At 43.9% G+C, this 22169-nt stretch overlaps 1 protein-coding gene across 11 annotated transcripts in view; it reads left to right on the top strand.

The window, feature by feature from the left end:
* The window catches only part of cdc42bpab (CDC42 binding protein kinase alpha (DMPK-like) b), a 90745-nt gene extending 70876 nt beyond the window's left edge, over positions 1-19869 (top strand). For 2 of the 11 annotated variants that reach the window (XM_085770781.1, XM_085770779.1), the window contains 20 exons: positions 904-942; positions 2580-2699; positions 4356-4439; positions 4565-4670; positions 5381-5517; positions 5802-5941; positions 6380-6461; positions 7162-7381; positions 7637-7699; positions 7828-8081; positions 8177-8301; positions 8903-9117; positions 9259-9356; positions 9601-9685; positions 10018-10141; positions 10947-11064; positions 12028-12130; positions 12811-12968; positions 14574-14648; positions 18336-19415. In XM_085770781.1, the coding sequence (XP_085626907.1) occupies positions 904-942; positions 2580-2699; positions 4356-4439; positions 4565-4670; positions 5381-5517; positions 5802-5941; positions 6380-6461; positions 7162-7381; positions 7637-7699; positions 7828-8081; positions 8177-8301; positions 8903-9117; positions 9259-9356; positions 9601-9685; positions 10018-10141; positions 10947-11064; positions 12028-12130; positions 12811-12968; positions 14574-14648; positions 18336-18467 (2478 nt within the window). In that variant the 3' untranslated portion in view covers positions 18468-19415. Of the gene's footprint in view, positions 1-903; positions 943-2579; positions 2700-4355; positions 4440-4564; positions 4671-5380; positions 5518-5801; positions 5942-6379; positions 6462-7161; positions 7382-7636; positions 7700-7827; positions 8082-8176; positions 8302-8902; positions 9118-9258; positions 9357-9600; positions 9686-10017; positions 10142-10946; positions 11065-12012; positions 12131-12810; positions 12969-14573; positions 14649-18335 lie in introns of all 11 variants that reach the window. The other 9 variants (XM_085770780.1, XM_085770778.1, XM_085770786.1 and 6 more) reach the window with 9 other exon arrangements.
* The last annotated feature ends 2300 nt before the right edge of the window (positions 19870-22169 follow it).

The raw sequence follows: 22169 nt of genomic DNA, 5'->3' as shown, positions 1-22169 counted from the left end.
GTGTTAACAGAACAGTAACAACTTAAAGGGATAGTTCAACATTTTGGAAAATTTGCCTATTGCCATAATCCCTATAGTCATAGCAGTAGGTTCATTACCTTTAATTATCGGTGCCTGTTGTTTTGAGATGCGCGGGGCAGAGACGCTAGCTGCTCAGTGAACACAATGGAGGTGAGTGGTACAGGTCCCCACGCTATGATGTAACATTACGAGACAGTGTTATTTTCGAGGCAAACGCGTAGCTGGAACTACATTACAGACACGGCTGCTGGGCGGAGTGATTTCAAAAGCGCAAGTACTTAGGATTATTTGTTTCATGTGTCGTAATGTTACAATTATACATGATAATTTCATATTGTGGTGAATGTGCAGGTCACAACTTGTCCACAAGAGCGTTTTGGAGTTGTTGGATTGTGTATTTGATGAGTTTGATGAGGGACAAATACTGTTTACCTCCATTGTGTTCGCTGAGCAGCTTATGTCTCTGCCCCGCTGATCTCAAAACAACATGCACCGATAATTATAGGTAATGAACCTTCTCCTATGACTATAAAATGCCAAAATGTTGAACTAGCCCCTTTACTGTTTACGTAATTAGCTAAAAGTAAAGGCTAAACAATTGAAGTGGTTGGCTGTAAGGATTTCATTCAGATCGGAATCTATTTCTAAGAATAGATTTGATTGGGTGCTGATGCAGCGATACCTGAGCTGCTCAGCCTGGTGAGGCTCCATCGGATTGAAAAGGTTGGGAACCACTGGAGTCTGGCCTGTATGACAGTGTTTCATGTCTCTCTCTCTCAAGTCTGTTGAAGTGTGTCTCCAGCTCTGTTAGACAGCCTTCCTGACATTCACTCATCTTCTCTGTGTCTCTGCCACTCTCTGCCTCTCCTCCTGCCACTGAAGCGCTCGCCATCCGTTGGCCCGACTAGCAAAGGCAGACGTGTAAGCACCACCACTGTGCTCTGTGATCGCTGTCATTGAGCTCTTTCTAAATGTGCTGTCTCGTCCTTTTTTCAGTGTTCAGTTTGTGTGTGCGTTTCCTGTGTGTGTTGCATGGCAGGGGTTATGAAAACAGCTTTTTTTTCTTCCTTTTTAAAAAAAAAAAAAAATTGTGTTATTAACTCATTGAGTGCCGCGCTCCTTTCCAAAGTTTTAGTCAAGTGTACCGGCAAATTAGACCATATTTGACTTTTTATTTTAGAGCCATAGTGTATTCTATATTATTGCCACCAACACATACTGTAGCTCATTTGAAAGGTTTAACTTTATCCTTCAAATGGCCACAAACCGTTTGTTTCTACGTGCCTCCGTTCCTGAGAAAAGTCAAGCTAAACATGGCTGGGTTTCACCAAAATCCCTCCTTTTTTTCTAGAAAAGGAGATAGAGCGTCTTTTATGAAAGGTGCGCTGTTTGTGTCTGTCGCTCTTCAGACACTCGCATTTCTGGATCAAAGGGCTCGTATAAGATAAATATACACAACAATTGTTGTTCTATTCACAAAACCACCATCGGGGGCGGGGGGGGCGCCACTAAACAACAATAACACAGACGCACCGCGCCGTGTCACAGCCTCTCGCCGCGGAACGTGAGGCTCTGTCGGCCACAGCGGCTCGCGAACACCGGTCCCGCCGGTGGTCGCGGTCCGTCTGGGGTACGGGTCGGTGGTGCCGGTCTGCTTTAGTCCAGAGACCATCAGATTTTACCGCGGGAGGACTTTGGGGAGGACACGGTGTTGCTCCAGATGAAGACCGGGCGGGACAGTGGGCTGAGAGCTTCCTGGTTCAGCTCCCAGCTGCTGCAGCCTCGCGGGTGAGAGCGGAGCAGCAGCGGAGCAGCAGCGGAGCAGCTGCTGCATCCACATGCAGAACTCCGTTTGCAGAAGCTGAGTTATGATAAAAACTTCCAGATCATGAGCTGTCATGTGACTTTGATCGTCATCTATTTCAGTTCTCCTCGTCGTAGAGTCCCCAAATTTACATATAATGTGTATTAAAGTGTCTATTTTCATAATTTAAAAAAAAAGCAAAAAACGAAAAATTTCGTTTTTGGCACTCAACGCATGGGAACGAAAAACGAGAAATTACGTGGTTGGCACTCAATGAGTTAAAGATGTTAATGTGTTGGATTTGTCACATTTTAAATACATGTGGTGTTGCTCGGTGCTTGTGTTTATTTTCTTGTTATTCTTTAGTGTATCTTTGTGAATGGCCATGCATGGTGTATGGTGTCTGGCGGTGTCTTGGATTAGCATGGTCAATGGGCTGTGATGTGTGGTGATGTGTTATTATACATGAGGTGCAGTAGAGTTGTGGTCAGTCTGTAGCTTTGACCACAATATTTCTTTGCTATGATTTTATTCTGGAGAAGCTGCATATTGTTTTTGTGGTTTGTCGTGTCTGTGTAAAACGTTTCTTCTTTCTCTCTGTCCACTTTCTTCATCACCACCATTTTCCTTTCTATTTCCCACCCACCTCTCTTCCTCCCATCTTCACCCTCTTCTTCAATCTCCCTCTTTCTATCCTTCTTTTCTCACTCATCCCTTCGTCCTCTAATTGGTCACCCTGCCTCTCCATCCTCAGGTGGACTCTATAGATAACTTCACCCCCTCCAACACTCCATCACGGGAAGATGACCCTAAGGCCCACCTCAAGTCCCGCTCACGTTCACCCTCCATGGCCAGTGATATGGAGCCTATAGAGGTCAGAATACCACCGAGTCTGTTGTTTTTGTAAAGAGGCTTCCGCTCTGCTGCTCTGATCTTTTGAAATAAATCTGCACAATTGATCAGACTGCAACTTTTTTGATAATGTTAAAACATGTCACAACATTGCAATGGAAGCATTTGAGCGCCTCAGAGACGCCAGGGAAGAATGTTAGTTTGGTACAAGACCCAACGTATTCAAACATTCAAACAAAGAAGATTTTCAGTGAAGGGAAAATGCAAAAACATTTCATCATTTCAACTGAAATTGTGACATAGCCTAACGTTCAAACTTTAACCCAAACTTTCAAACACTCAAGTTACAAAGTGCTTTAAAATAAAGATATAAATTCAAAGAATGGGACACAATAAACGTGAACCTATGAGAAATGGCAAACATTTCCAACTTGGCTTCAGCACCTCTGTCTTAACACGGCATCTGGCTCATGTCTGGCATGTTGAAGAGCCAAACAAAAGGGTCTAAATATTCCACATAGCAATTGAATTGAGGATATATTCAGTGAGGGGTCAGCTGAAACTGTTGCTCAGAGCTCACAATACTGAGACTGTTGGATAGGTCAGCCCTGGTGAATTGCACCTAACTCAGTTAAGGAGAAATGCAAGGAGCAGCAGTACGACGAGCAGAAGAACACAGTAAACTCCAGTCTAATCTGAACTTGGCCTGTTATCAGACTGTTGTACATTATGCTGCTGTAAGTAAATAACCTGTGTAATGTTTACGACCTTATATGAAGTGGATACGATACACAAGTTTCTCATATAAAAGAGGAATAATGGTGTCATTCTGACACAGGTCACATGTCTGTGGTATTTAATCTCATTCTGAGCCGTTGCCGGTGTGTGCTCACGTCACGTTACCTTCTGAAGATTTATTTGTAGTTGTAAATGAACCCTCCTAAAGCAGTAAAACAAATCTACGGGGGAAAATCAAGTTTGTCCATGAATAGAGAAGATTTGTATTTGTAAATAAAAAAGGAGAGGCTGTGAGTAAAATCTGTGAGCAGACTTGAGTGGTGAGGTTACACTCAGATACTGAGAGACCAGTGTCTCTGTGAACATGTATTTACAGATACAGAGCACTCAAAGTTCCTACACTGTGAACGACATTGAAGTTCTGAGCCTGTCTTTACACCTGGATCTGATTGAGCAGTGACGCTCCACACAGATTCCAGACACATTTGCAAACACAAGTGTAAATCTTTTCTACACATGCAGAGACATGAATTTAATAGGAACTGCTTTTATCCTGCAGCTTTATTTTCCAGATTTACAGAGATGGATTTACAACTACTATAAACCTTTGGAATTCTTTGTGATTATCACTTCACAACTCCAAATCTTGACCCTGATTTGACCACATTATGTTGTTTTGGTGAATGAATCTGTGGGAAAATGTGCAGTGCCTTAATCAGCCATCCTCTGTTGACTGGAAATCAAACAAAACGACTGCACTCATCAAGTCTTTCGCTCTTTATCCGACTGGATTTCTTGTCTCAGCCTGTTTTTCTTGGGAAGTGTTGGCCTTGTGGCTGTTAACCAACTTGTCTGTGTCTGATTTATTTGTGAGAAAAAGGGAGCCAGACAACAGTGATAATCATCAGTGCTACATGTTTCTGTCTGCTCTGCCCTGCAGCTCATAGACCATCCTCCTCGCACAGTCCAGACCCCCACCATGCGGTCAGGAGGCTACGGCAGCATCGGACGCTCCTCACCGAAGGTTGGCCATATTTCTGTTGGGGGCGCACATACACTTCGCTGTTGCTTCACCTTTATCACAGTTGGACCTTGTGTTATGTCGGAAGCATTGATCATGTCTCTCTTGTCAATTTGTGCGCTCCACAGCCTAAAGCACATCAGTTTGTGGTGAAGACATTCAACACACCCACTAAGTGTAACCAGTGCACTTCACTCATGGTCGGGCTCATACGTCAAGGTTGTACCTGTGAAGGTGAGAATGAAGACAAAGGGCAAACGAGGACAGAGAGGTCTAAACTTGTGATTTCATTATTCTAGTTCACACATTCTGATTTCAACAAGGATCTATGAAATGAAGAAACCACAAAATTCACTTTGTCTTTTCATTAACCTTCCTCTTGTGTTCAGGTCATCAGTGACCTGTTTTCAGGTTTTAAACGCATAAAAGTACCACATAAATTTGTTTATAGCATCAAGGCTTTTTGACTTTGTCAGGAACCTCAATTTAAACATAATAAAAAAAAAAATTCCAAAAATTGTAGAATGCTCTGGTTAAAATTATGAAATTTGTGGTGTTAGGGTCAATTTTGACCTGGTTATAACGATAAAAACAATAATTAGAGTTAAAACTGAAATCATAAGTGCAAAACCAACCTTTTCATGGATAAGGAAGTCTAACAATGTAACCAAGAGATGAGAAACAAATGGGATGATAAATAATTGTTTAAGTGTGTTTTTTAGCTGATTTAAGACTCAGGTTAAAACTGACCCAGAGACCCACACCAAAAAATATAAAAAAAACAATATTTTCATGGATAAGGAAGTCTAACAATGTAACCAAGAGAAGAAAATCAAATTGGATTAAAAAAAACGTTTTTAGTGTGTTTTACAGCTGATTTAAAACACCATAGATGATAGCAGAAGGTTAACTACCTCTTATCCTCCCTCTGCCTCTTCCTCCAGTGTGTAACTTCTCCTGCCATGTAACATGTGCGGACAAGGCTCCAGCTGTGTGTCCCGTACCCCAGGACCAGACCAAGGGCCCTCTGGGTATCGACCCTCAGAGGGGCATCGGTACAGCGTATGAAGGGCACGTCAGGGTGAGTGAGACTCGAGAGGCTGTGGTTGTCTTTAACCTCATCACAATCAACACCAGAACATTTATTGGTCATTTGTTTAGAAAACCTTTACACTTGATCTGTAACCAAATCAAACTTCCGCTCACACACAGGTAAACATCACATAGTTGAGGGTTCTTACAGCACTACAGCTTCTTACTCTGTCTCAAATGGAAGTTAAACAACTTTTTAAATCACCTTTATATTTGTAGAACTGTGTTTTGCTGAAGGTGTCGATGTAACACTGAACTGTGTGTGTGTTGAAGGTGCCCAAGCCGACAGGAGTGAAGAAGGGCTGGCAGAGGGCCATGGCTGTGGTGTGTGACTTCAAACTGTTCCTCTATGAACTGGGAGAAGGAAAAGCAACACAGCCGAGTGTCGTCGTCAGCCAAGTCATAGATATGAGGTAAAAGAAACACGACCAGCTCCTCGTGGCTCCTGTAAATAATAAAGCTAATATATCTCAGTCAACTTACAGAACGTTAATAAGTCAGTTAAATTTTCATCTTTTCACATTGGAAAATGTGTTTTCTTTAATCTACTAGACTGAAAATCTTTTAGTTTTGAAATGTTAATTGAACAAAACAAACATTCATTCAAGACGTCGTCATAATCAAGACTGTGTGCCATTCATACACCAAAGGATTAATCAAGTCATATAGCAGTCTGCTAATTAATCAATATAAGTTAATACTATCAACTTAATAAATAGGTAAGGTGTAACCTGAACATGCTCTTCTGTATCTGTTATGTTCTATGTGAGTGAATAAAAAGAGTTAAAGTAGTTGAGGATGCCGACCTACTATAAATAACAACTGACCTTCCATCTCACACTGTGATGCAGGGATGAGGAGTTTTCAGTCAGTTCTGTCCTGGCCTCTGATGTCATCCACGCCAGCCGCAAGGACATCCCTTGTATATTCAGAGTAAGTTGGAGTTCCTGTGAATGGAATCAGCTACCGGACTATCTGAAAATGTATCTATTTAACATCCTTTAAAAAGGCTCTCAAAAGGTACCAAACTATGTACCGTCAAAGATGATAATCATCTAATAAGTCATCTATTGTTATGTTGTTTATTTATTGTCTTAGCCTACTACTCTGTTCTTTCATTTATGCATTTATCTTTATTGTTTTATTCATTCATGTTTGTATTCTTGTTATCATTTAATTGTTTCTTATTTTTTGCCTTTGTAACTAATTTGGTCTTTGATTATTGTCTTCATGGATGAGGTTTTCATATAAGCCCTCTTGGGTTTCATACCTCTCCTTCATGCATCCCAATCCTAATTGTTTATATTATTTTAAATATTATTATTATTTTTTAAATTATTTTATTTTTATTAGAACATGAAAAATATATATACAGTATATAAAACAGCAGAGTAGAACAACAACAACAACAAAAACATACAATGTAGATATACAGTAGATATAGCAAATGTGCAGGAGAAACAACAACAAAAAACCCTAAGGGCTTAAGATAAACATTCAACATGAAAAATAAGTGGATATGAAATGATATGTTTGTGCAAATAAATAAATAAATGCAACTTATACCCTCAACAAATCTGTGGTCAGAAATATCATCACACATCTAATGGACCTTCCACCCGTCTCCTCTCAGGTGACGGCCTCCCAGCTCTCCCCCTCCAGCAGCCACAAGCCCTCCATCCTGATCCTGGCCGACAGCGACCAGGAGAGGAACAAATGGGTGGGCCTCCTCAACGAGCTCCACCGCATCCTCAAGAAGAACAAGCTGAAGGAGCGCTTCGTCTACATCCCCAAGGAGGCTTACGACAGCACGCTGCCGCTCATCAAGACAACACAGTCTGCTGCTATCATAGGTCTGTCACCGCGTGCACGTCGGCTCAAAGTCACACGCCGTGGGGGGGTTTTGTGTTTGTGCAGAGCTGTTCTAGATAAAGCTGTCTCCAGAAACAACCAATCAGATTGGAGTATTACTCTCTCTCTGCCTCTGACTCCTGACATGTTATGAAAATAGAAACTAGCAGATTGGAACATTTTCTGCCCTTTTCTGTCCTGTTATTGGCACTGAAATACTAACTCCCCCTCGTCTCCTTTGCCCCCCCCTCGCCTAGATCACGAGCGTGTCGCCCTTGGCAACGAGGAAGGCCTGTTTGTCATCCATGTCACCAAAGATGGTAAGATCCGCTGTAACAGCTGCATTCTTGACCATTTGTTTGATTCTTTCAAACACTTTGTTTTAAAATGTGTTTACATGGATACAGCAGTGACCTCACCACTTCTCTCCCTCCTCCACACTCCACAGAAATAATCCGGGTGGGAGACAACAAGAAGGTGCACCACATCGACCTGATCCCCCAGGAGCAGCTGCTGGCCGTCATCTCCGGCAGGAACCGCCACGTCCGTCTCTTCCCCACGCAAGGGCTGGACGGCCGAGAGACCGACTCCTACAAGCTGGCAGAGACCAAAGGCTGCCAGACCATCGTCTCGGGCCCCGTCCGCAACGGCTCGCTCACCTGCCTCTGCGTGGCCATGAAGAGACAGATCATCTGCTACGAGGTCGGGAAACGCAGACCCACTGACCTACATTTATTCTTTCCTCCTCACACACACTGTGTAAGATCATAAAACATCCTTTTCACTCCGTCCTGCAGGTGAATAAGGGTAAAATGCGTCACCGTCGGTTGCGAGAGCTGCAGGCCCCGGGCAACGTTCAGTGGATGGGTCTGCTCAGTGAGCGTCTCTATGTGGGCTATCAGTCTGGATTCACCCGCTACAGGTGCCCTACCTCATCATCAGCTCATCTCAATACACTGCACATTTTTATGCTCTTTTCGGTAACACTTTACTTGAATAGGTATTCATAAGATTGACATAAAACTGTCATAACCATGACACAACAGCTGTGATAAAAATCAATGAATACTTATGACAGCTGTCGTTAAGTGTCATTCGGTAAGTTATGTCACTTTTGATGCAAAGTTGACATTATTTGAGATGTCCTTGTTATGAGAACTTGACATCATTTTTAAAGTTTGGCAATTAGGTCTGCTATGACAGTTTAAATTGTCTTTATGTCAAGTTGTCAGAACAAAAACATCTCAAACAATGTCAACTTTGCATTAAAAGTGACATAACTTACCGAATGACACTTAACGACAGCTGTCATAAGTATTCATTGATGTTTATGACAGCTGTTATGTCATGGTTATGACAGTGTTATGTCAATCTTATGAATACCTATTCAAGTAAAGTATTACCCTATTGGTATTCTGCTGTGAACTTGCATTGTTATTTGTTAATTCTGGCTATGGCTACATCTATTTAATTTAATGTCCTCTTAAGTTAATCAATCCAGCTTTGTATGTTTCCTCCCTCAGCGTCCATGGCGACATGTCTCCGGTCAGCCTGCTCCATCCTGAAGACCACACCCTGGCCTTCATCCCCCAGAACAACCTGGACGCCCTCTGCGCTGTGGAGATTTCCAGCAAAGAGCTGCTGCTGTGCTTCAGCTCCATTGGGGTGTACGTGGACTCCCAGGGCCGCAGGTCGCGTCAGCAGGAGCTGATGTGGCCAGCTGTGCCCAACGCTGCCTGTGAGTGGAACACACACTGCTCACATATAGTGATGAAGTGTTACTGACAATTTAAATTCTGCTGTGTACGTCAAAATATCACTCAAATATCATCATAAAGACTGGAACAGAGGTGAAGTGAAGTGTGAACTGTTTCTGCAGGCTACAACGCCCCCTACCTGTCAGTGTACAGCGAGAACGCTGTTGATGTGTTCGATGTCAACACCATGGAGTGGATTCAGACCATCCCTCTGAAGAAGGTCAGTGCTGTGGATGTGGCATCTCTGGCTCCACCTGCTGGATTAAAATGAAACTAGTTCAGTTATCCCTGTCTCCATAGTAACCTCTCTTGTTCTTTTGATTTATGCCCTCTCAGATTCAAAGATGATTGGAATCCAGATTTTTTTAAATTAATATCAGATATATTTACACAAAACTGACAATCAGTGGTTAGAAATCAGTTGTTGAGAATTTACTGATGAGTTTTCTCTGATTCCTCTCCAGGTGCGACCGCTGAACGTTGACGGCTCTCTGAACCTGCTGGGACTGGAGACGGTCCGGCTCATCTACTTCAGAAACAAGATGGCCGGTAAGAATCCACAAGTTTATCGTGTGAAGAATCACGCCGCCAAAAACTACAGAAAAGTCAGCGATGACACTGTAAAGCCTGAAGTTTATTTCTGTTCACGTCTTTCGTATAAATCTGTTGTGAATCAGGTTCATATCAATCATATAAGCAGAGCTGCAGCAGGTTGAGTGGCTTTTGAGCTCTGCTCTGTAGATAATGTGTTGTGTAGATCACAATAGTGACTGAAGCAACTGCAGCGAGTCTGATGTGTCACTCTCAGCCACCCAAGTCGATGTGAAGTGCTTTGTAGTCGATCATGTAAACACGCCTGAGGCCATGTTGTGATCTTCCAGAGGGTGATGAGCTGGTCGTCCCGGAGACGTCAGACAACAGCAGGAAGCAGATGGTGCGCAGCATGAACAACAAGAGACGCTTCTCCTTCAGGGTGCCTGAGGAGGAGCGACTGCAGCAGAGGAGGTAGTTCACCTGCAACAGCTCACGTCTCTCACTTTACCACTTCTGATGTTCTGTTTCACTCTTTCTCCTCTGTCTGGATTTGTATGTTCTGAGTTCATGACTTGGATTTTTTTTTCTTTCTCATCTTTTTATTGTTTTTTTTTTAACATAATACATCTGTTCATTTGTATACAATAATAACAGTGGAAGCACAATGAAACAAAAAACTCGAACCCCTTCCACCCTGTCCCTTATACCTCCCCTTAGGCCCTTATTCCCCATATACTGAGACATTGTCACATTCATACATTCTTGTATATATGAATACACAAAGGTAAAGAAAGAAAAAAAAAATATATATGTAAGAGTAAAGGATTTTTCTGTCAACAGTTGTCGAGGTGAGTGAGATTTACATGGTGTGAGAGCAGAATGACTTGGATGTTTATACGCACAGCTGCATTTTGACACTAACCTGGGCAGAATCAGAGTGCTCAATGTCAGGATGAAAGGATTTTTCAGCTCTGTAGTTTCCCACTGAAGAACACACAGCTGAATCTAGATCTCTGTTGGTAAGGTTGTAGATATTTGACTGTAGTTTACGAAGCAGTTTGAGTTAGTGTTCACTGCAAATTGCAAATCCAGTTTAACAGAGTGAGCAGCTACAGCCACATGTTAAAGGCTGATCTGACTGATGATCCCACATCAAACTAGAGCATAATGATGGGGAAAGTTGTGAGTCTGAAGCTGCACGTAGACACTTAGTGTGTGTTTATCTTAATGAGTCGGTTTGTGATATTAAACCTTGTGTTTTTGTGTGTGTTTCCAGAGAGATGCTGCGAGATCCAGAGATGAGGAACAAGCTGATCTCCAACCCAACCAACTTCAACCACGTGGCCCACATGGGTCCAGGAGACGGGATCCAGATCCTCAAAGACCTGCCCATGGTACACATACACACACACACACATACACACACACACAAACTTAACATGCAGTATGTATGCATGTACAGACAGCATCCCCCAAAAACTTCAGAACAGAGATGAATGGATACACACACACACACACACGAACAAACAGGACCTATTCCTGATTGTGTGTGTGCGTGTTGACCTGCATGTAAACAGCAGGATCTTAAAGGGATAGTTCAACATTTTGACTACGCTACGGAGGCTCATGGAATTTCTTGGTTTTCCTCATCAAACTCAATCAAATACACAATCCAACAACTCATGTAAATGTAAATGTAGAGACTGCTTGCTGAAAAACTGTCCCTGAAGGCAACACACATCAGCGGTTTTGCATGAATTTACCTCTAAAACAACTCTGTCTGGTAACGTTCTGTTATTATCTCATAGCGTGGTGAATGTGCAGGTCACAACTTGTCCACCATAGCGTTTTGGAGTCGTTGGATTGTGTATTTGATGAGTTTGATGAGGGAAACCAAGAAATCCCATGAGACTCCATAGCGTAGCTCTGAGCAGCTCGCAGCTCTGCTCCGCCGTTCTAAAAACAGCTTCCACTGACAATTAAAGGTAACAAACCTACTCCTAAAACTATAGGGATTATGGCAATGGGCCAATTTGCCAAAATGTTGAACTATCCCTTTAACAGAACACAGTTGTTTCTGTTGTTCTGTCCTGAGCTGAAGTTGAATCCCATAATGACTCGTCACACTCATATCCTCACACACCCTCCTCCCCCCCGACCCAGAGTGTGTTAAACACACCTTGCTTGCTTGTCCCTCAGTCTAAACACTAGAGGTCAGGTGTGTGTGGAGTGGTGTGTGTGTAGTTCAGTGTGTGTATCACTGCATCCTCCTCACTCCTCTCCCTCCCTGCACTGCACTCTATCTGGTGTGTGTGTATTGGCTCTGTGTGTGTTTAAACCAGAACGTCCGTGTTCAGGAGAGTCGTGCGGGCTTCAGCGGCTCCGTCAGCATCCCATCCATCACCAAGAACCGGGCCGAGCCGGGCCGCTCCATGAGCGCCAGCAGCGGACTGGGCATACGTGAGTCAACAGGAGCTTCTTTTTTTAATACTTTATTGCAGGATTGCACAAGTCGTTAGTTCATGTTCCAATACACATCTTGAGAGAAAAAAAGGAATAATAATAAAAGGGGGAAAAAGAGGTGGGACAAAGACAGATACACACATATATATATACACATATATTCTCTTCGGAGATCTAGTAAACATTTCTTCAGGGCTGGACTCTTCAGTTTTATTTATTTACATAGTCAATCCCCTTATTCCATCTTTTTAGACATTCTGGTTCTTGATTTCTGATTCTATATGTCATTTTTTCCATTTCCACAATATTATTGCCAGTTAATTTCCAGTTATTAAAAGAAGGTGAGATGGGTTTTTGCCAATTTCTTGTTATTTGCTTCAGAGCTGCTATTCTGAGTATTCTGTATAAGCATTTGTCTTTTTCTGTTGTGAGTTCAGCTGGTGTTATTCCTAAAACAATGCATTGCGGTTCCAAAGTTTATTTTAAATTGGAAAATCGAAAACATAGATTCTATAATAATAATAATAATAATAATATATATTTTTCCAGAATGGTTTTAGTGATGGGCAGAAATAGAAAATGTGTGAGTGGTTTGCATTGGAGCTTCTGTCTCAGTTTGGTTCAGCTCTGCAGGATGACTCACCTTCACTCCCTCCCTCTCTCTCCTGTCCGTCCAGGCTCGTCTTCCCAGAACGGCAGCGCTCTGCGCAGGGAGCTGTCGGGAGGAAGCTACGGGTCCAAACGTCAGACCATGACCTCCCCCTCCGAGAGCTCCCTGTCCTCCGGCGGAGGGATGGACTGTGGTGACGCCCCGCTGTCACAGTTTGACAGAGAGGTCAGTAGCAACACCACAACTGGACATACAGCTTCACGTGCAGTTGACTCTGAACCATGAGAGGGTTCGATTTAAAACGCTGCATCTTTATTAACAACTGGGACGTTAGTCGGCTCCAACAGCTAATCCTGTCTCTGACTGGACACTTTGTTCTGTAACCACTTCAATCTAAATAAGGAGTAAATGTCACCAGAAGCTTTGTATGACCAAGTCCAAATAGAAGATCCTGACTGTTGTCTTGTCATGTGATTATAGAAGTTAGACACTGAGTCTTTGAAATACGTAAATAGATCACAATGTTCCCCATGAAAAAAACAACTCCTCCCTCTGTCCCATCTGTCACAAACATCCTGACCTCTGCGTGCAGACCGCCTCACCTCATCTCACGTCTACAAACCGATTGGTTAGCCCTCTGTGATGTCAGCGCTTCATAGTGAACGCAGTTAGCTGGCCGAGTCCCCCCCCCCACCCCACTATAGAAACTACCGCCCTGTAGTAGCTGCTGTAGGTTAATAGGGACTATTACTGTAACTAAGCAACGGCGGATTTTGCGGAGGCTACGGCACCCGGAAATAAATCTCTCCTGATGCTGGTGCTGTAGCTGTCAAATCCGTCGTAGTCATCAAGCAAGTAGCTGCAGTAGCTGTCAGATCGAACAGCTGATCGCTCACCATGTAACGGGGTGAGAGTAAATAAACACTCAGTCATGTCAGAATGTCTTGGCAATTTAATTTCAGAATTCTTTTTTTTTTAAAGGGACAGTGCACATTGTTTTCATCGGCAGTCTCTTCACCAGATGGTAATAGACATGTTGATAATAATTCAATAAATAAAAGCAATTAAAACAGCATGCATTACATTAGATTAGACATTCATCCATGCAATGTATGCTTAAAAAAAGAGATATATACTACATACACATTGCTACTACCTCATATACTATATGCTATTATATGATGTGAACAAATCTAAGAATTTGTTAACATACTATACAGTTTCAGAGAGTGTTGCTGAAACATGTAATGTTATAGTGTGTCACTATCAATTGGAGAACACGTTTCATTTCAGAAATACAATGAGAACCATTTGATTCACTCATCTGAACCAGACGTTGTAGCAACTATGTGAGATCGCTTGTTTCCCAGTAGTAGATCAGCCTGCTACGGCAGCAACGCCAGCACAACGGCTTCAGTCTCGATCAGCGGAGTGAAGATCTATTTTCGGGAGCCGGAGCTGTCGCAAAATCCACCGTTGCTTAAAGTCCCTATTGTCAGGTTAAAGGAACAACCGTGACCCCACTGAGAGTAACTTCCTGCAACACTTAAGTGAAAGAGTGTCGTCATGTCACACACATCACATCAGATGACCGGCATCCAACATTAGCTTTTTTGCGTTCAAGTCCCCCCCCCCCCGACACATCTACCCTGCCATCCTTCCTGTGGCTCCCCATCCCCATGGTCCACAAGCCCGGACGCCGTCAGCTCCATTACGCCTCATTTTGCCCCAATTCCTCCCCGCCCCGCCCCGCCCTCCCTGCCTGCCCCTCTCCCCCACCCCAGCATGTTGTCTGTGGGTTGGGCGCTGAGTCTGAACTCTCCTCTGCAGTGGCAGGCAGTCTCACCGTCGGAGAAGACCCCCGATCTGAAAAGGGCTTTAAGGACCCTGCTTAGTAAGATGAAGGTAATGTCACCAGCTGCAACGGCTGCACCCAACACACCGTCACCCAGCCAGCACACACATGCACAACACACTACAACAGCATGTGGTGCCTTCAAAACACACACACTCGCACTCACACACACACTCACACACAGGTTGTGACCGGGTTGTCTCGGCCGTCCCGCGGCCCCCTCGCTGCACCATCTCAGCCCCGTCACCACGGCAGCCTGCAGTGTGTCCCTGTGTCAGTGTTTCTCTGGCTGCTGTGATGAAATGGTGCAGGCGGCGCCGCCGCTGCTGCTGCTGCTGCTCGGCCATTTGTGCATACGTCCTCCTCCCCCACCACCACCACCACCACCACTGCTGACCACCCAGTCGATCACAGAGCATGTCCGCTTCCATGCGTCTCCATGACGACCTGCTCCCATCTCTAAATATGAGCTGTCCAGTGCAGTTGACAGCGTGGTCTGTGCTCAGGGCTCCACCACAGTCTCTCTGTTGTGATCAACACTTGTTTTACAAGTCGGTGATTGATTTATTGATTGATTATAAATTGGAGGGGGGGTTTGGATGGATCCTGACTCACAGCTTTGGCAGCACAGCCCCACACACACACAGATGTAGGGACTGTGGAGCCTGAGTGTTGATGAACAGCACTGATCTCAGACCAGCACAGTGGAGCAGATGAGCAGCTGTAACACTGTGTGGCTGTGATGTGATGATGTCTCAGGTTCAACTCAACCTGCTGCAACATCACTGGTGTGTTTCTAACAGCTCCTGTTGCACAATGCAGCTACTGTTTTACAGCAGTGAAGAAGAACTGAAGGTGTGAAAGTCTAATGGTTATTAGGGCCACGGGGCAAGCGCACCGAGCACTGGCCTCTACAGCTATGAAATAGCTGCAGGGACCAGTGCTCAGGGCAAATTTCGATTCGCTACTCGTCCTAGGACAAATTATATATCAAAATGTGTGGTTTGATCAGGATCGGTGTGCTATTACTTTTCTCAACAGAATGAATGAATGAATTTTGCATTGAAGTCAATGGGACGGGCCGGAAAAAAAAGAGTGAAAAAGAGCAATCATCAGAGTTTTTCAAACGTATACTGCTCAGGCATACTTTCAGAGACCTAGAGACTCCATTTAAACTTTAAACTGAAGACACAAGTCTTGTGTATTGGTGTATTAATCCACGTTTCGATAGGTCATATAGTTTTTGATCAATCACTGTTCAATGACCATGATCATTTTTGGAGAAATTATGAGATTGTAATGGGTGTGTATTGCACGGAATGTTCGTGTCAGAGTGGGTGACATCATCGGTTAGAGTGGGAGAAGTTGTCTGAAATCGTCTGAAACCTTTTTCTTTCCACACTCCTCCCGGCCACAATTTACACTCTACACACATGATTTTTTCCACATTTGTAGACAAACTTGTTCTGTCTCTCACAATGTGCTCAAAATATCACAGAGACTTACAGAATTTGAATTGGCAGCCTCTAAGTGCGGCCACATCTTTCTCTGCTCCTCATTGACTCCAATACGAAGATTTTCTGAGAGAAGCAGAACGGACCCCTGTTTTAAAATCACAAGTACCTCCAAAATATTTACTGTAGAAACACCAAATCGTACCAAATTGTTCAGAAAGTCCTTACAGCACTTTTGGTCTGTGTTATTTTCTGATAGGAGTTACCATTTTGTCACAGTAAGCCTAAATGTGAGACCAGTGCAGAGGCAGAAAATCGCTCTTTTTCTCTACGTTTCTGTCTGCCTCAGCCTGGGGTGCCCCTATCGTCATTGACAATTACCTCAAGTTGCCGTGGTAACCTCTGAGCCTCAGGCCAGAGCTCGTTAAGATTCATAAACAATCCACCTGGAGCTCGTTAACATGTTTATTATAAACAATCCACCTGGAGCCACACACACCAACACAGGTAGCTTCATGTGATTAAAGAGAGACACACACACACACAAACACCAGCACACAGGTAACCTAATGTGGTTACAGCTCCTCCATATCAGTGCTTATAGAAAGATGATCATGTGTCTGTCTGATCAGCTCTGTCTTGACCTTAAGATCGTGGGTTTGATTCCCATGTTTACAGAGATGGTATGCCCGGTAGTAGCTAAGTTTTCTAGTTAATAAATGACATGGTGTGGGATCAGGGCACAGATGATCAATACTATATTTGCAGCAGTGTCTGAAGTGTGTATACTGTCAGGTGTGTGTGTGTGTGTCTGTGTGTGTCTGTGTGTGTGGCTGTAGATGTTTGTTTACAAGCATATATTTGTTGCACATTTTTGTTCACAGTTTTTACAAATAGTGAACAACATACAAGTAGTAGTGTAGAACAAGAAGGCACGTGTCAGAAACAACAATGATGAAAATAAAATGGAATGAAGTTAAATAAATAATTTAAAAAAAGAACTAATAATAATAGAAAAAGTAAAAGAAGTAAGAGGATATATACAGATACCTACACATCACATACACACAACCACACACAGTCAGCAGCATTCTAAATATGTGGCTGTAGATGGTTGATGTGAGACACTGTGTGTACTTTTTATCAGTGTGTTTGTGCAAATTTAGTTTGGATCTAAACAGGAGACGATAGTTTAAAGGGATAGTTCAATATTTTGGCAAATTGCCCCATTGCCATAATCCCTATAGTCATAGCAGTAGGTTTGTTACCTTTAATTGTCGGTGCAAAAAATCCCATGAGCCTCCGTAGCGTAGCTCTGAGCAGCTCACGGCTCTGCTCCGCCATTCTAAAAATAGCTTGCACCGACAATTAAAGATAACAAACCTACTGCTATGACTATAGGGATTACGGCAATGGACCAATTTGCTAAAATGCTGAACTATCCCTTTAAAACAAATTACCCCTGACCTGATGACATCATCACTGAGAGAAAGAAGCACAAAGTGTACCTCACATGGTCAGAGAACACAGGCCTGTGTTTGATAAATATATTATAAATGTATATACAGTATATGTAGCTGGTGTGAGGGCTGTGCAGGTCACACTGTGCTGTACAGTATGAAGGTTCAACCCCCCCGACCCCCCGACCCCCCGACCCCTCCTCCCCTCATCTGCTCTCGCTGCATGTTTGTTTTACTGGAGCTGATCATTTCTGGTCAATTGAGCTGTTCATCTGCTGATCATGTGGAATGTGGTGGAAGACGAGGTGGGGGGAGGTGGGAGTGTGGGGGGAGCACCGTGGTTCACTGTGACTTCACATCTGGTCTCCACTCCAGACAGCAGATTAATAAGCACTGAGGAATATGCATGTTTGGTGAGCATCCAGCTGTCATCACCCCTCACAAACTGGACCGCTCACTTGCAGATACCAAATGTTTCTTTGTTTCTTGATTGGTCGACGCTCACAGTTTACAGGTTTACTCATTCACATCAATAGTAAAGTGTTCAGTCATAAAAGTGATCAACTAACTTGTGTGTTTTATTCTTTCCCCTTTGTTCCTTTTCCAAATTTCACCTTCTTCTTCATCCTCCTCTCCTCTCCTCTCCTCTCCTCTCCTCTCCTCTCCTCTCCTCTCCTCTCCTCTCCTCTCCTCTCCTCTTCCTCTCCTCTTCCTCTTCCTCTCCCTCTCCCTCTCCCTCTCCTCTCCTCTCCTCTTCCTCTCCCTCTCCCTCTCCTCTCCTCTCCTCTCCTCTTTCTCTTCCTCTTCCTCTCCTCTCCTCCAGGACTCGGACTCCCCCCGTCACTCCACGGCCTCCAACAGCTCCACCTTCAGCAGTCCTCCCAGCCCGGCCTCCCCACACAAGACCAAGTCCCTGTCCCTGGAGAGCACAGACCGGATGGGCTGGGACACATGAGCTCCGCCCCCCCACCCCCCAGCCTCTGACCCGCCCACCCACCGACTCAACCACCGACCGACCGACTGACAGCACAGGACTCCAAACCTTCCTCCTCTACTTCTTCTTCTTCTTCTTCCTCCACCTCTGGCCTCCTCTCTGACCCCCCCCCCCCCTCCCCTCTGTGCCCAGAGAACTGCACCCCCCCCCCCCTTCCCCCCTCCCCTCCTGATGAACATTTGTCCCACTTTCCAGCCTCACTTTGTCTCGTTGTACTTCCAACATGGGGCAGCGACACTCAGAGCGAGTGTGTCGTGTCTCTGAGGGGGGGCGGGGGGGTCGTGGTCATGAGCCGGTGGCCGAGCTGATGCGTGTGCGTGTGCGTGTGTGAGAGAGAAGCTGCGTGCGCTCGCCAGCGTGTGTGTGTGTGTGTGTGCATGTGTTTGTTCAGAAAGGGCAAATGACATAGGAATGACAAACTCCCGTCTCGGCTCTTTTTGCTGAGTGAGTGCGACACCGCTCTATCCACCCCCCCACCCCGCCCCACCCCACCCCACCCCACCCCACCCTCCTCCCTCTCCCCCCCAGACTCACGATGCAACAAAAAGAAGAGGATTATTATTGAGAGAAAATGATTTGTACTTGTACATAGGACCCTTTGGGTTTTAGGGGACAATATTTTAATTTATTTATCAATCTTAGACAAGGAAAGGGAGGTTTGCTTCTCCACGGCCTGAAGCAGACGGGTGGAGTTTAACCCCCCCCCCTCCTCACCTCCCTCAGTCGCTTTCTCTTCGGGTGCTGCAAAAATCAGAAAAGTTCGAAAAGAAAAAAAAAGAGAGAGAAAGTCAGGAAATCAGTGATTTTTCTTTTTTAAATTTTGCTCATGATGCTAAGTGCAGTGACTTTATAATATTTTTTATTTTGACCATCAGAAAAAAAAGGAAATAAACAAAAAAAAAAAAAGAAGCTACAAAAGCAGCCTCAATAATAAGGCTCGTATGACATCATCACGGCTCCTCCTACTGTGCTACTCTCTTCCTCATTGGTCCACCGCGAGTGTGACGTCAGATCCAGCCGCCCCCCTGGGTGGACGTGTCGGCCAATCGTAGCGTAGATGTTCCACTTTGCTGTGCAACCAAACCGACCAACTCCCAGACTCCCATCACAGTAATGTACATAGGTTCAAAGTAGAGAGTAATATATGATAAGGAAAATACTGTAGAGATCTACACGGGAAAGAAAAAAAGAATCCTCTTTGATTTTATTCTTTTGTTTTGTTTTGAGTGATTTGAGGTTGTATCACACACAAAAAGCCATTTTAAACTACTTTCCACTTTTCTTCTTTTTGTACCATTTGATTTTAGATTTGTTTGTTTTTTTTATTGTATGTATGACACGCGTTGTGTGTTGTTCTCTTTTTTTTTTTCTTTTTTTTTCTCTCCCCCACTCGGTTTGCATTTGAGTGCAGAAAGCTGATGGACACTACTGCCCGTACTGTAGAGTGAACACGTGCATTTATCACAAACCTCCTATCACATGTACGGACACACTGAGGATGCCTTGTCCTGCTCCTCCTCTGGCTGTTAGAGGTGAAGTGGCTCTGATCATGACATTTAATCAACCCGTTAATGTGTGTGCGTGCGTGCGTGTGTTTCTAAACAATTGGCTGTGGTATCTGGACGGACTGTCTCGGTCCCTCCACTGACAGATCAGCTCTATTTAACCAAAACCAGACAAAACAGAGGGAGACCGTCACGTTTAGTTTTGTCTTTCTCACAGCCTTTCGCTTCTTCTCAAGAATGTTTGAACGATTAAATGACATTTGTAAAAGCTCTTAATCACACATACACAAAAAAAGAAGAAAAGAAAAGAAAAAAAAAGCTAAAATAAGAATGTAAAGCTGCGAGAAAGTCACAGCACTTGGGGTCGGTGTTTGTCTTGATGAGATGAGACGAGCTCGGCGCTGATGGTGGAGAGGGGCGTGGAGCTGACTACGTCCTGACGCCCAACACTAAACTCCACTGTGGTTGTAATGTGGTATGAACCAGTGTGTTGTCACTGTGGGTGCAGAGCAGCCCGGTCTTCCTCTGTGGAGCCGACGGTCTCGGCGTCCTGGGTCACGATCCTCCCGTTTTATTCCCCTCGTCTTGTTTGTCAGAAAGGGAAACAAAAAAAAACAAAAAAACTTGAGTACTTCGGTGCACATTCCTGCCGATCCTGCCCTGTTGAGACTCAACAAAGTAGCTCTGAACAACCCATTCCAAGTGTTTTATTTCATGTTTTATACGAGGAGAGACAGAGGGAGAGGTTTGGAGCGCCACGATGCGACTGAGCTTGGTTTTATTCCAAACAACCGCCTCTTAGAAACTTTTTAAACTAGCGACTCTCCTTTAGTTCCTGCTGGAGTTTATCTGTAGAATGTATTCGCTGGCGGAGAGGGAGCGTCTCAGCCACTTGTTTTATTATTGGCCAATATTGTACAGAGAAGCTGATCCCAGATATCCCAGTGTGAGGAGAGAGGAGGAGAAACTCAGGAAACGTCAGAACCAATGAATTCTTTTCATTTAGATGAGAATGGGCGTGTTAGAGGTTTGTTTGATTGATGGATGGATGGATGGATGAATGGATGAATGGAGGAGTGAGTGAGTGGAGGGAATCTGGCTGTAGTGTACAGTAGCTGTGACCCGGGTGAAGACAGCAGGAAGAGCGGTGCTGAGGACTAGAAGGTTGGAGGTGATGAGATGTTTGAGGGGTGAAGGGTGATCGGTGGTTTGATGGCTGAGCTGCCACAGTGGTAACAAGAGGAAGAAAACCTAAAAAAAAATCAAACGCCTTTGCATTTCAGTGAGGTCTTATCCACAGTACCTTCTATATTATTTTGCTCTTTCATATCATATTACACTTTGTTTTTTTTTTTTGTTTTTTTTTCTAGGATTGCTTTGTAATAATTTGTACAGTTTTGCATGTTATAGATGTAATCATTTTTGTTTTCGGTTTGTTGTTTTACTTGGACTTGCTCCTTTTTGAACGGTTTGGGCGTTTTACTGAGGATAACCCACTACAGGTGATGTAGATTCTTTTTTGCACAAAAAAATATTTAAGGTGTAAGGTCAAAACAAAAAATAATGTATGGAACTGGCTGCCACACTTATGTGGAGAACTCATTATATTAACCTGACTCCGATGTATTTCAATAAAGCGGAGGGCTGTTACAAATACACACCCACTGTGTGTCTGTGTGCTCATTTCTCACAACACAACACCCTGTTTGTTCTGTTCTTTAGAAAAACTTTATTACAAATGAACAACAAAAGTTCAGTTTTTACATCTATTCACAGGTTTTGCCTCTAGAGGAAACGTCGGTCTAACATGGAACTATACAGTAAGGACACATTTCAGCACAAGCATCTATTCAGAATCAGACTAATTCAAGGGCTTCAACTACTCACACTGTGCAGGTGTGTTCAGACAGAAAAGAGCCACATGGCGCTGTGTGTCTGTTTTACTGTCTTCTCTGTACATTTACAGTTTAATAAAGGATCAGGACACACAAACAGGTTTGGCTCCAGATGTTTCCAGCTCACACGTGTTCAGTTAATTAGCATCTCTCCTCTGTAAACAGTGACATGTAAATCCTCCTCTGGTTCTGTCTGAACACACGTTGTAAGGCAGGAGTTTGGATTCAGCTTTTGTTCCTGGATTTCAGCCCTTGCAATGAAA

This window comes from Trachurus japonicus, chromosome 24, assembly GCF_045865225.1.
Source record: "Trachurus japonicus isolate A0001 chromosome 24, Traja_1.0".
Taxonomy (NCBI): Eukaryota; Metazoa; Chordata; class Actinopteri; order Carangiformes; family Carangidae; genus Trachurus; species Trachurus japonicus.
The sequence above is the reverse complement of the archived record's forward strand: the minus strand, read 5'-3'. Positions and strand labels throughout refer to the sequence as shown.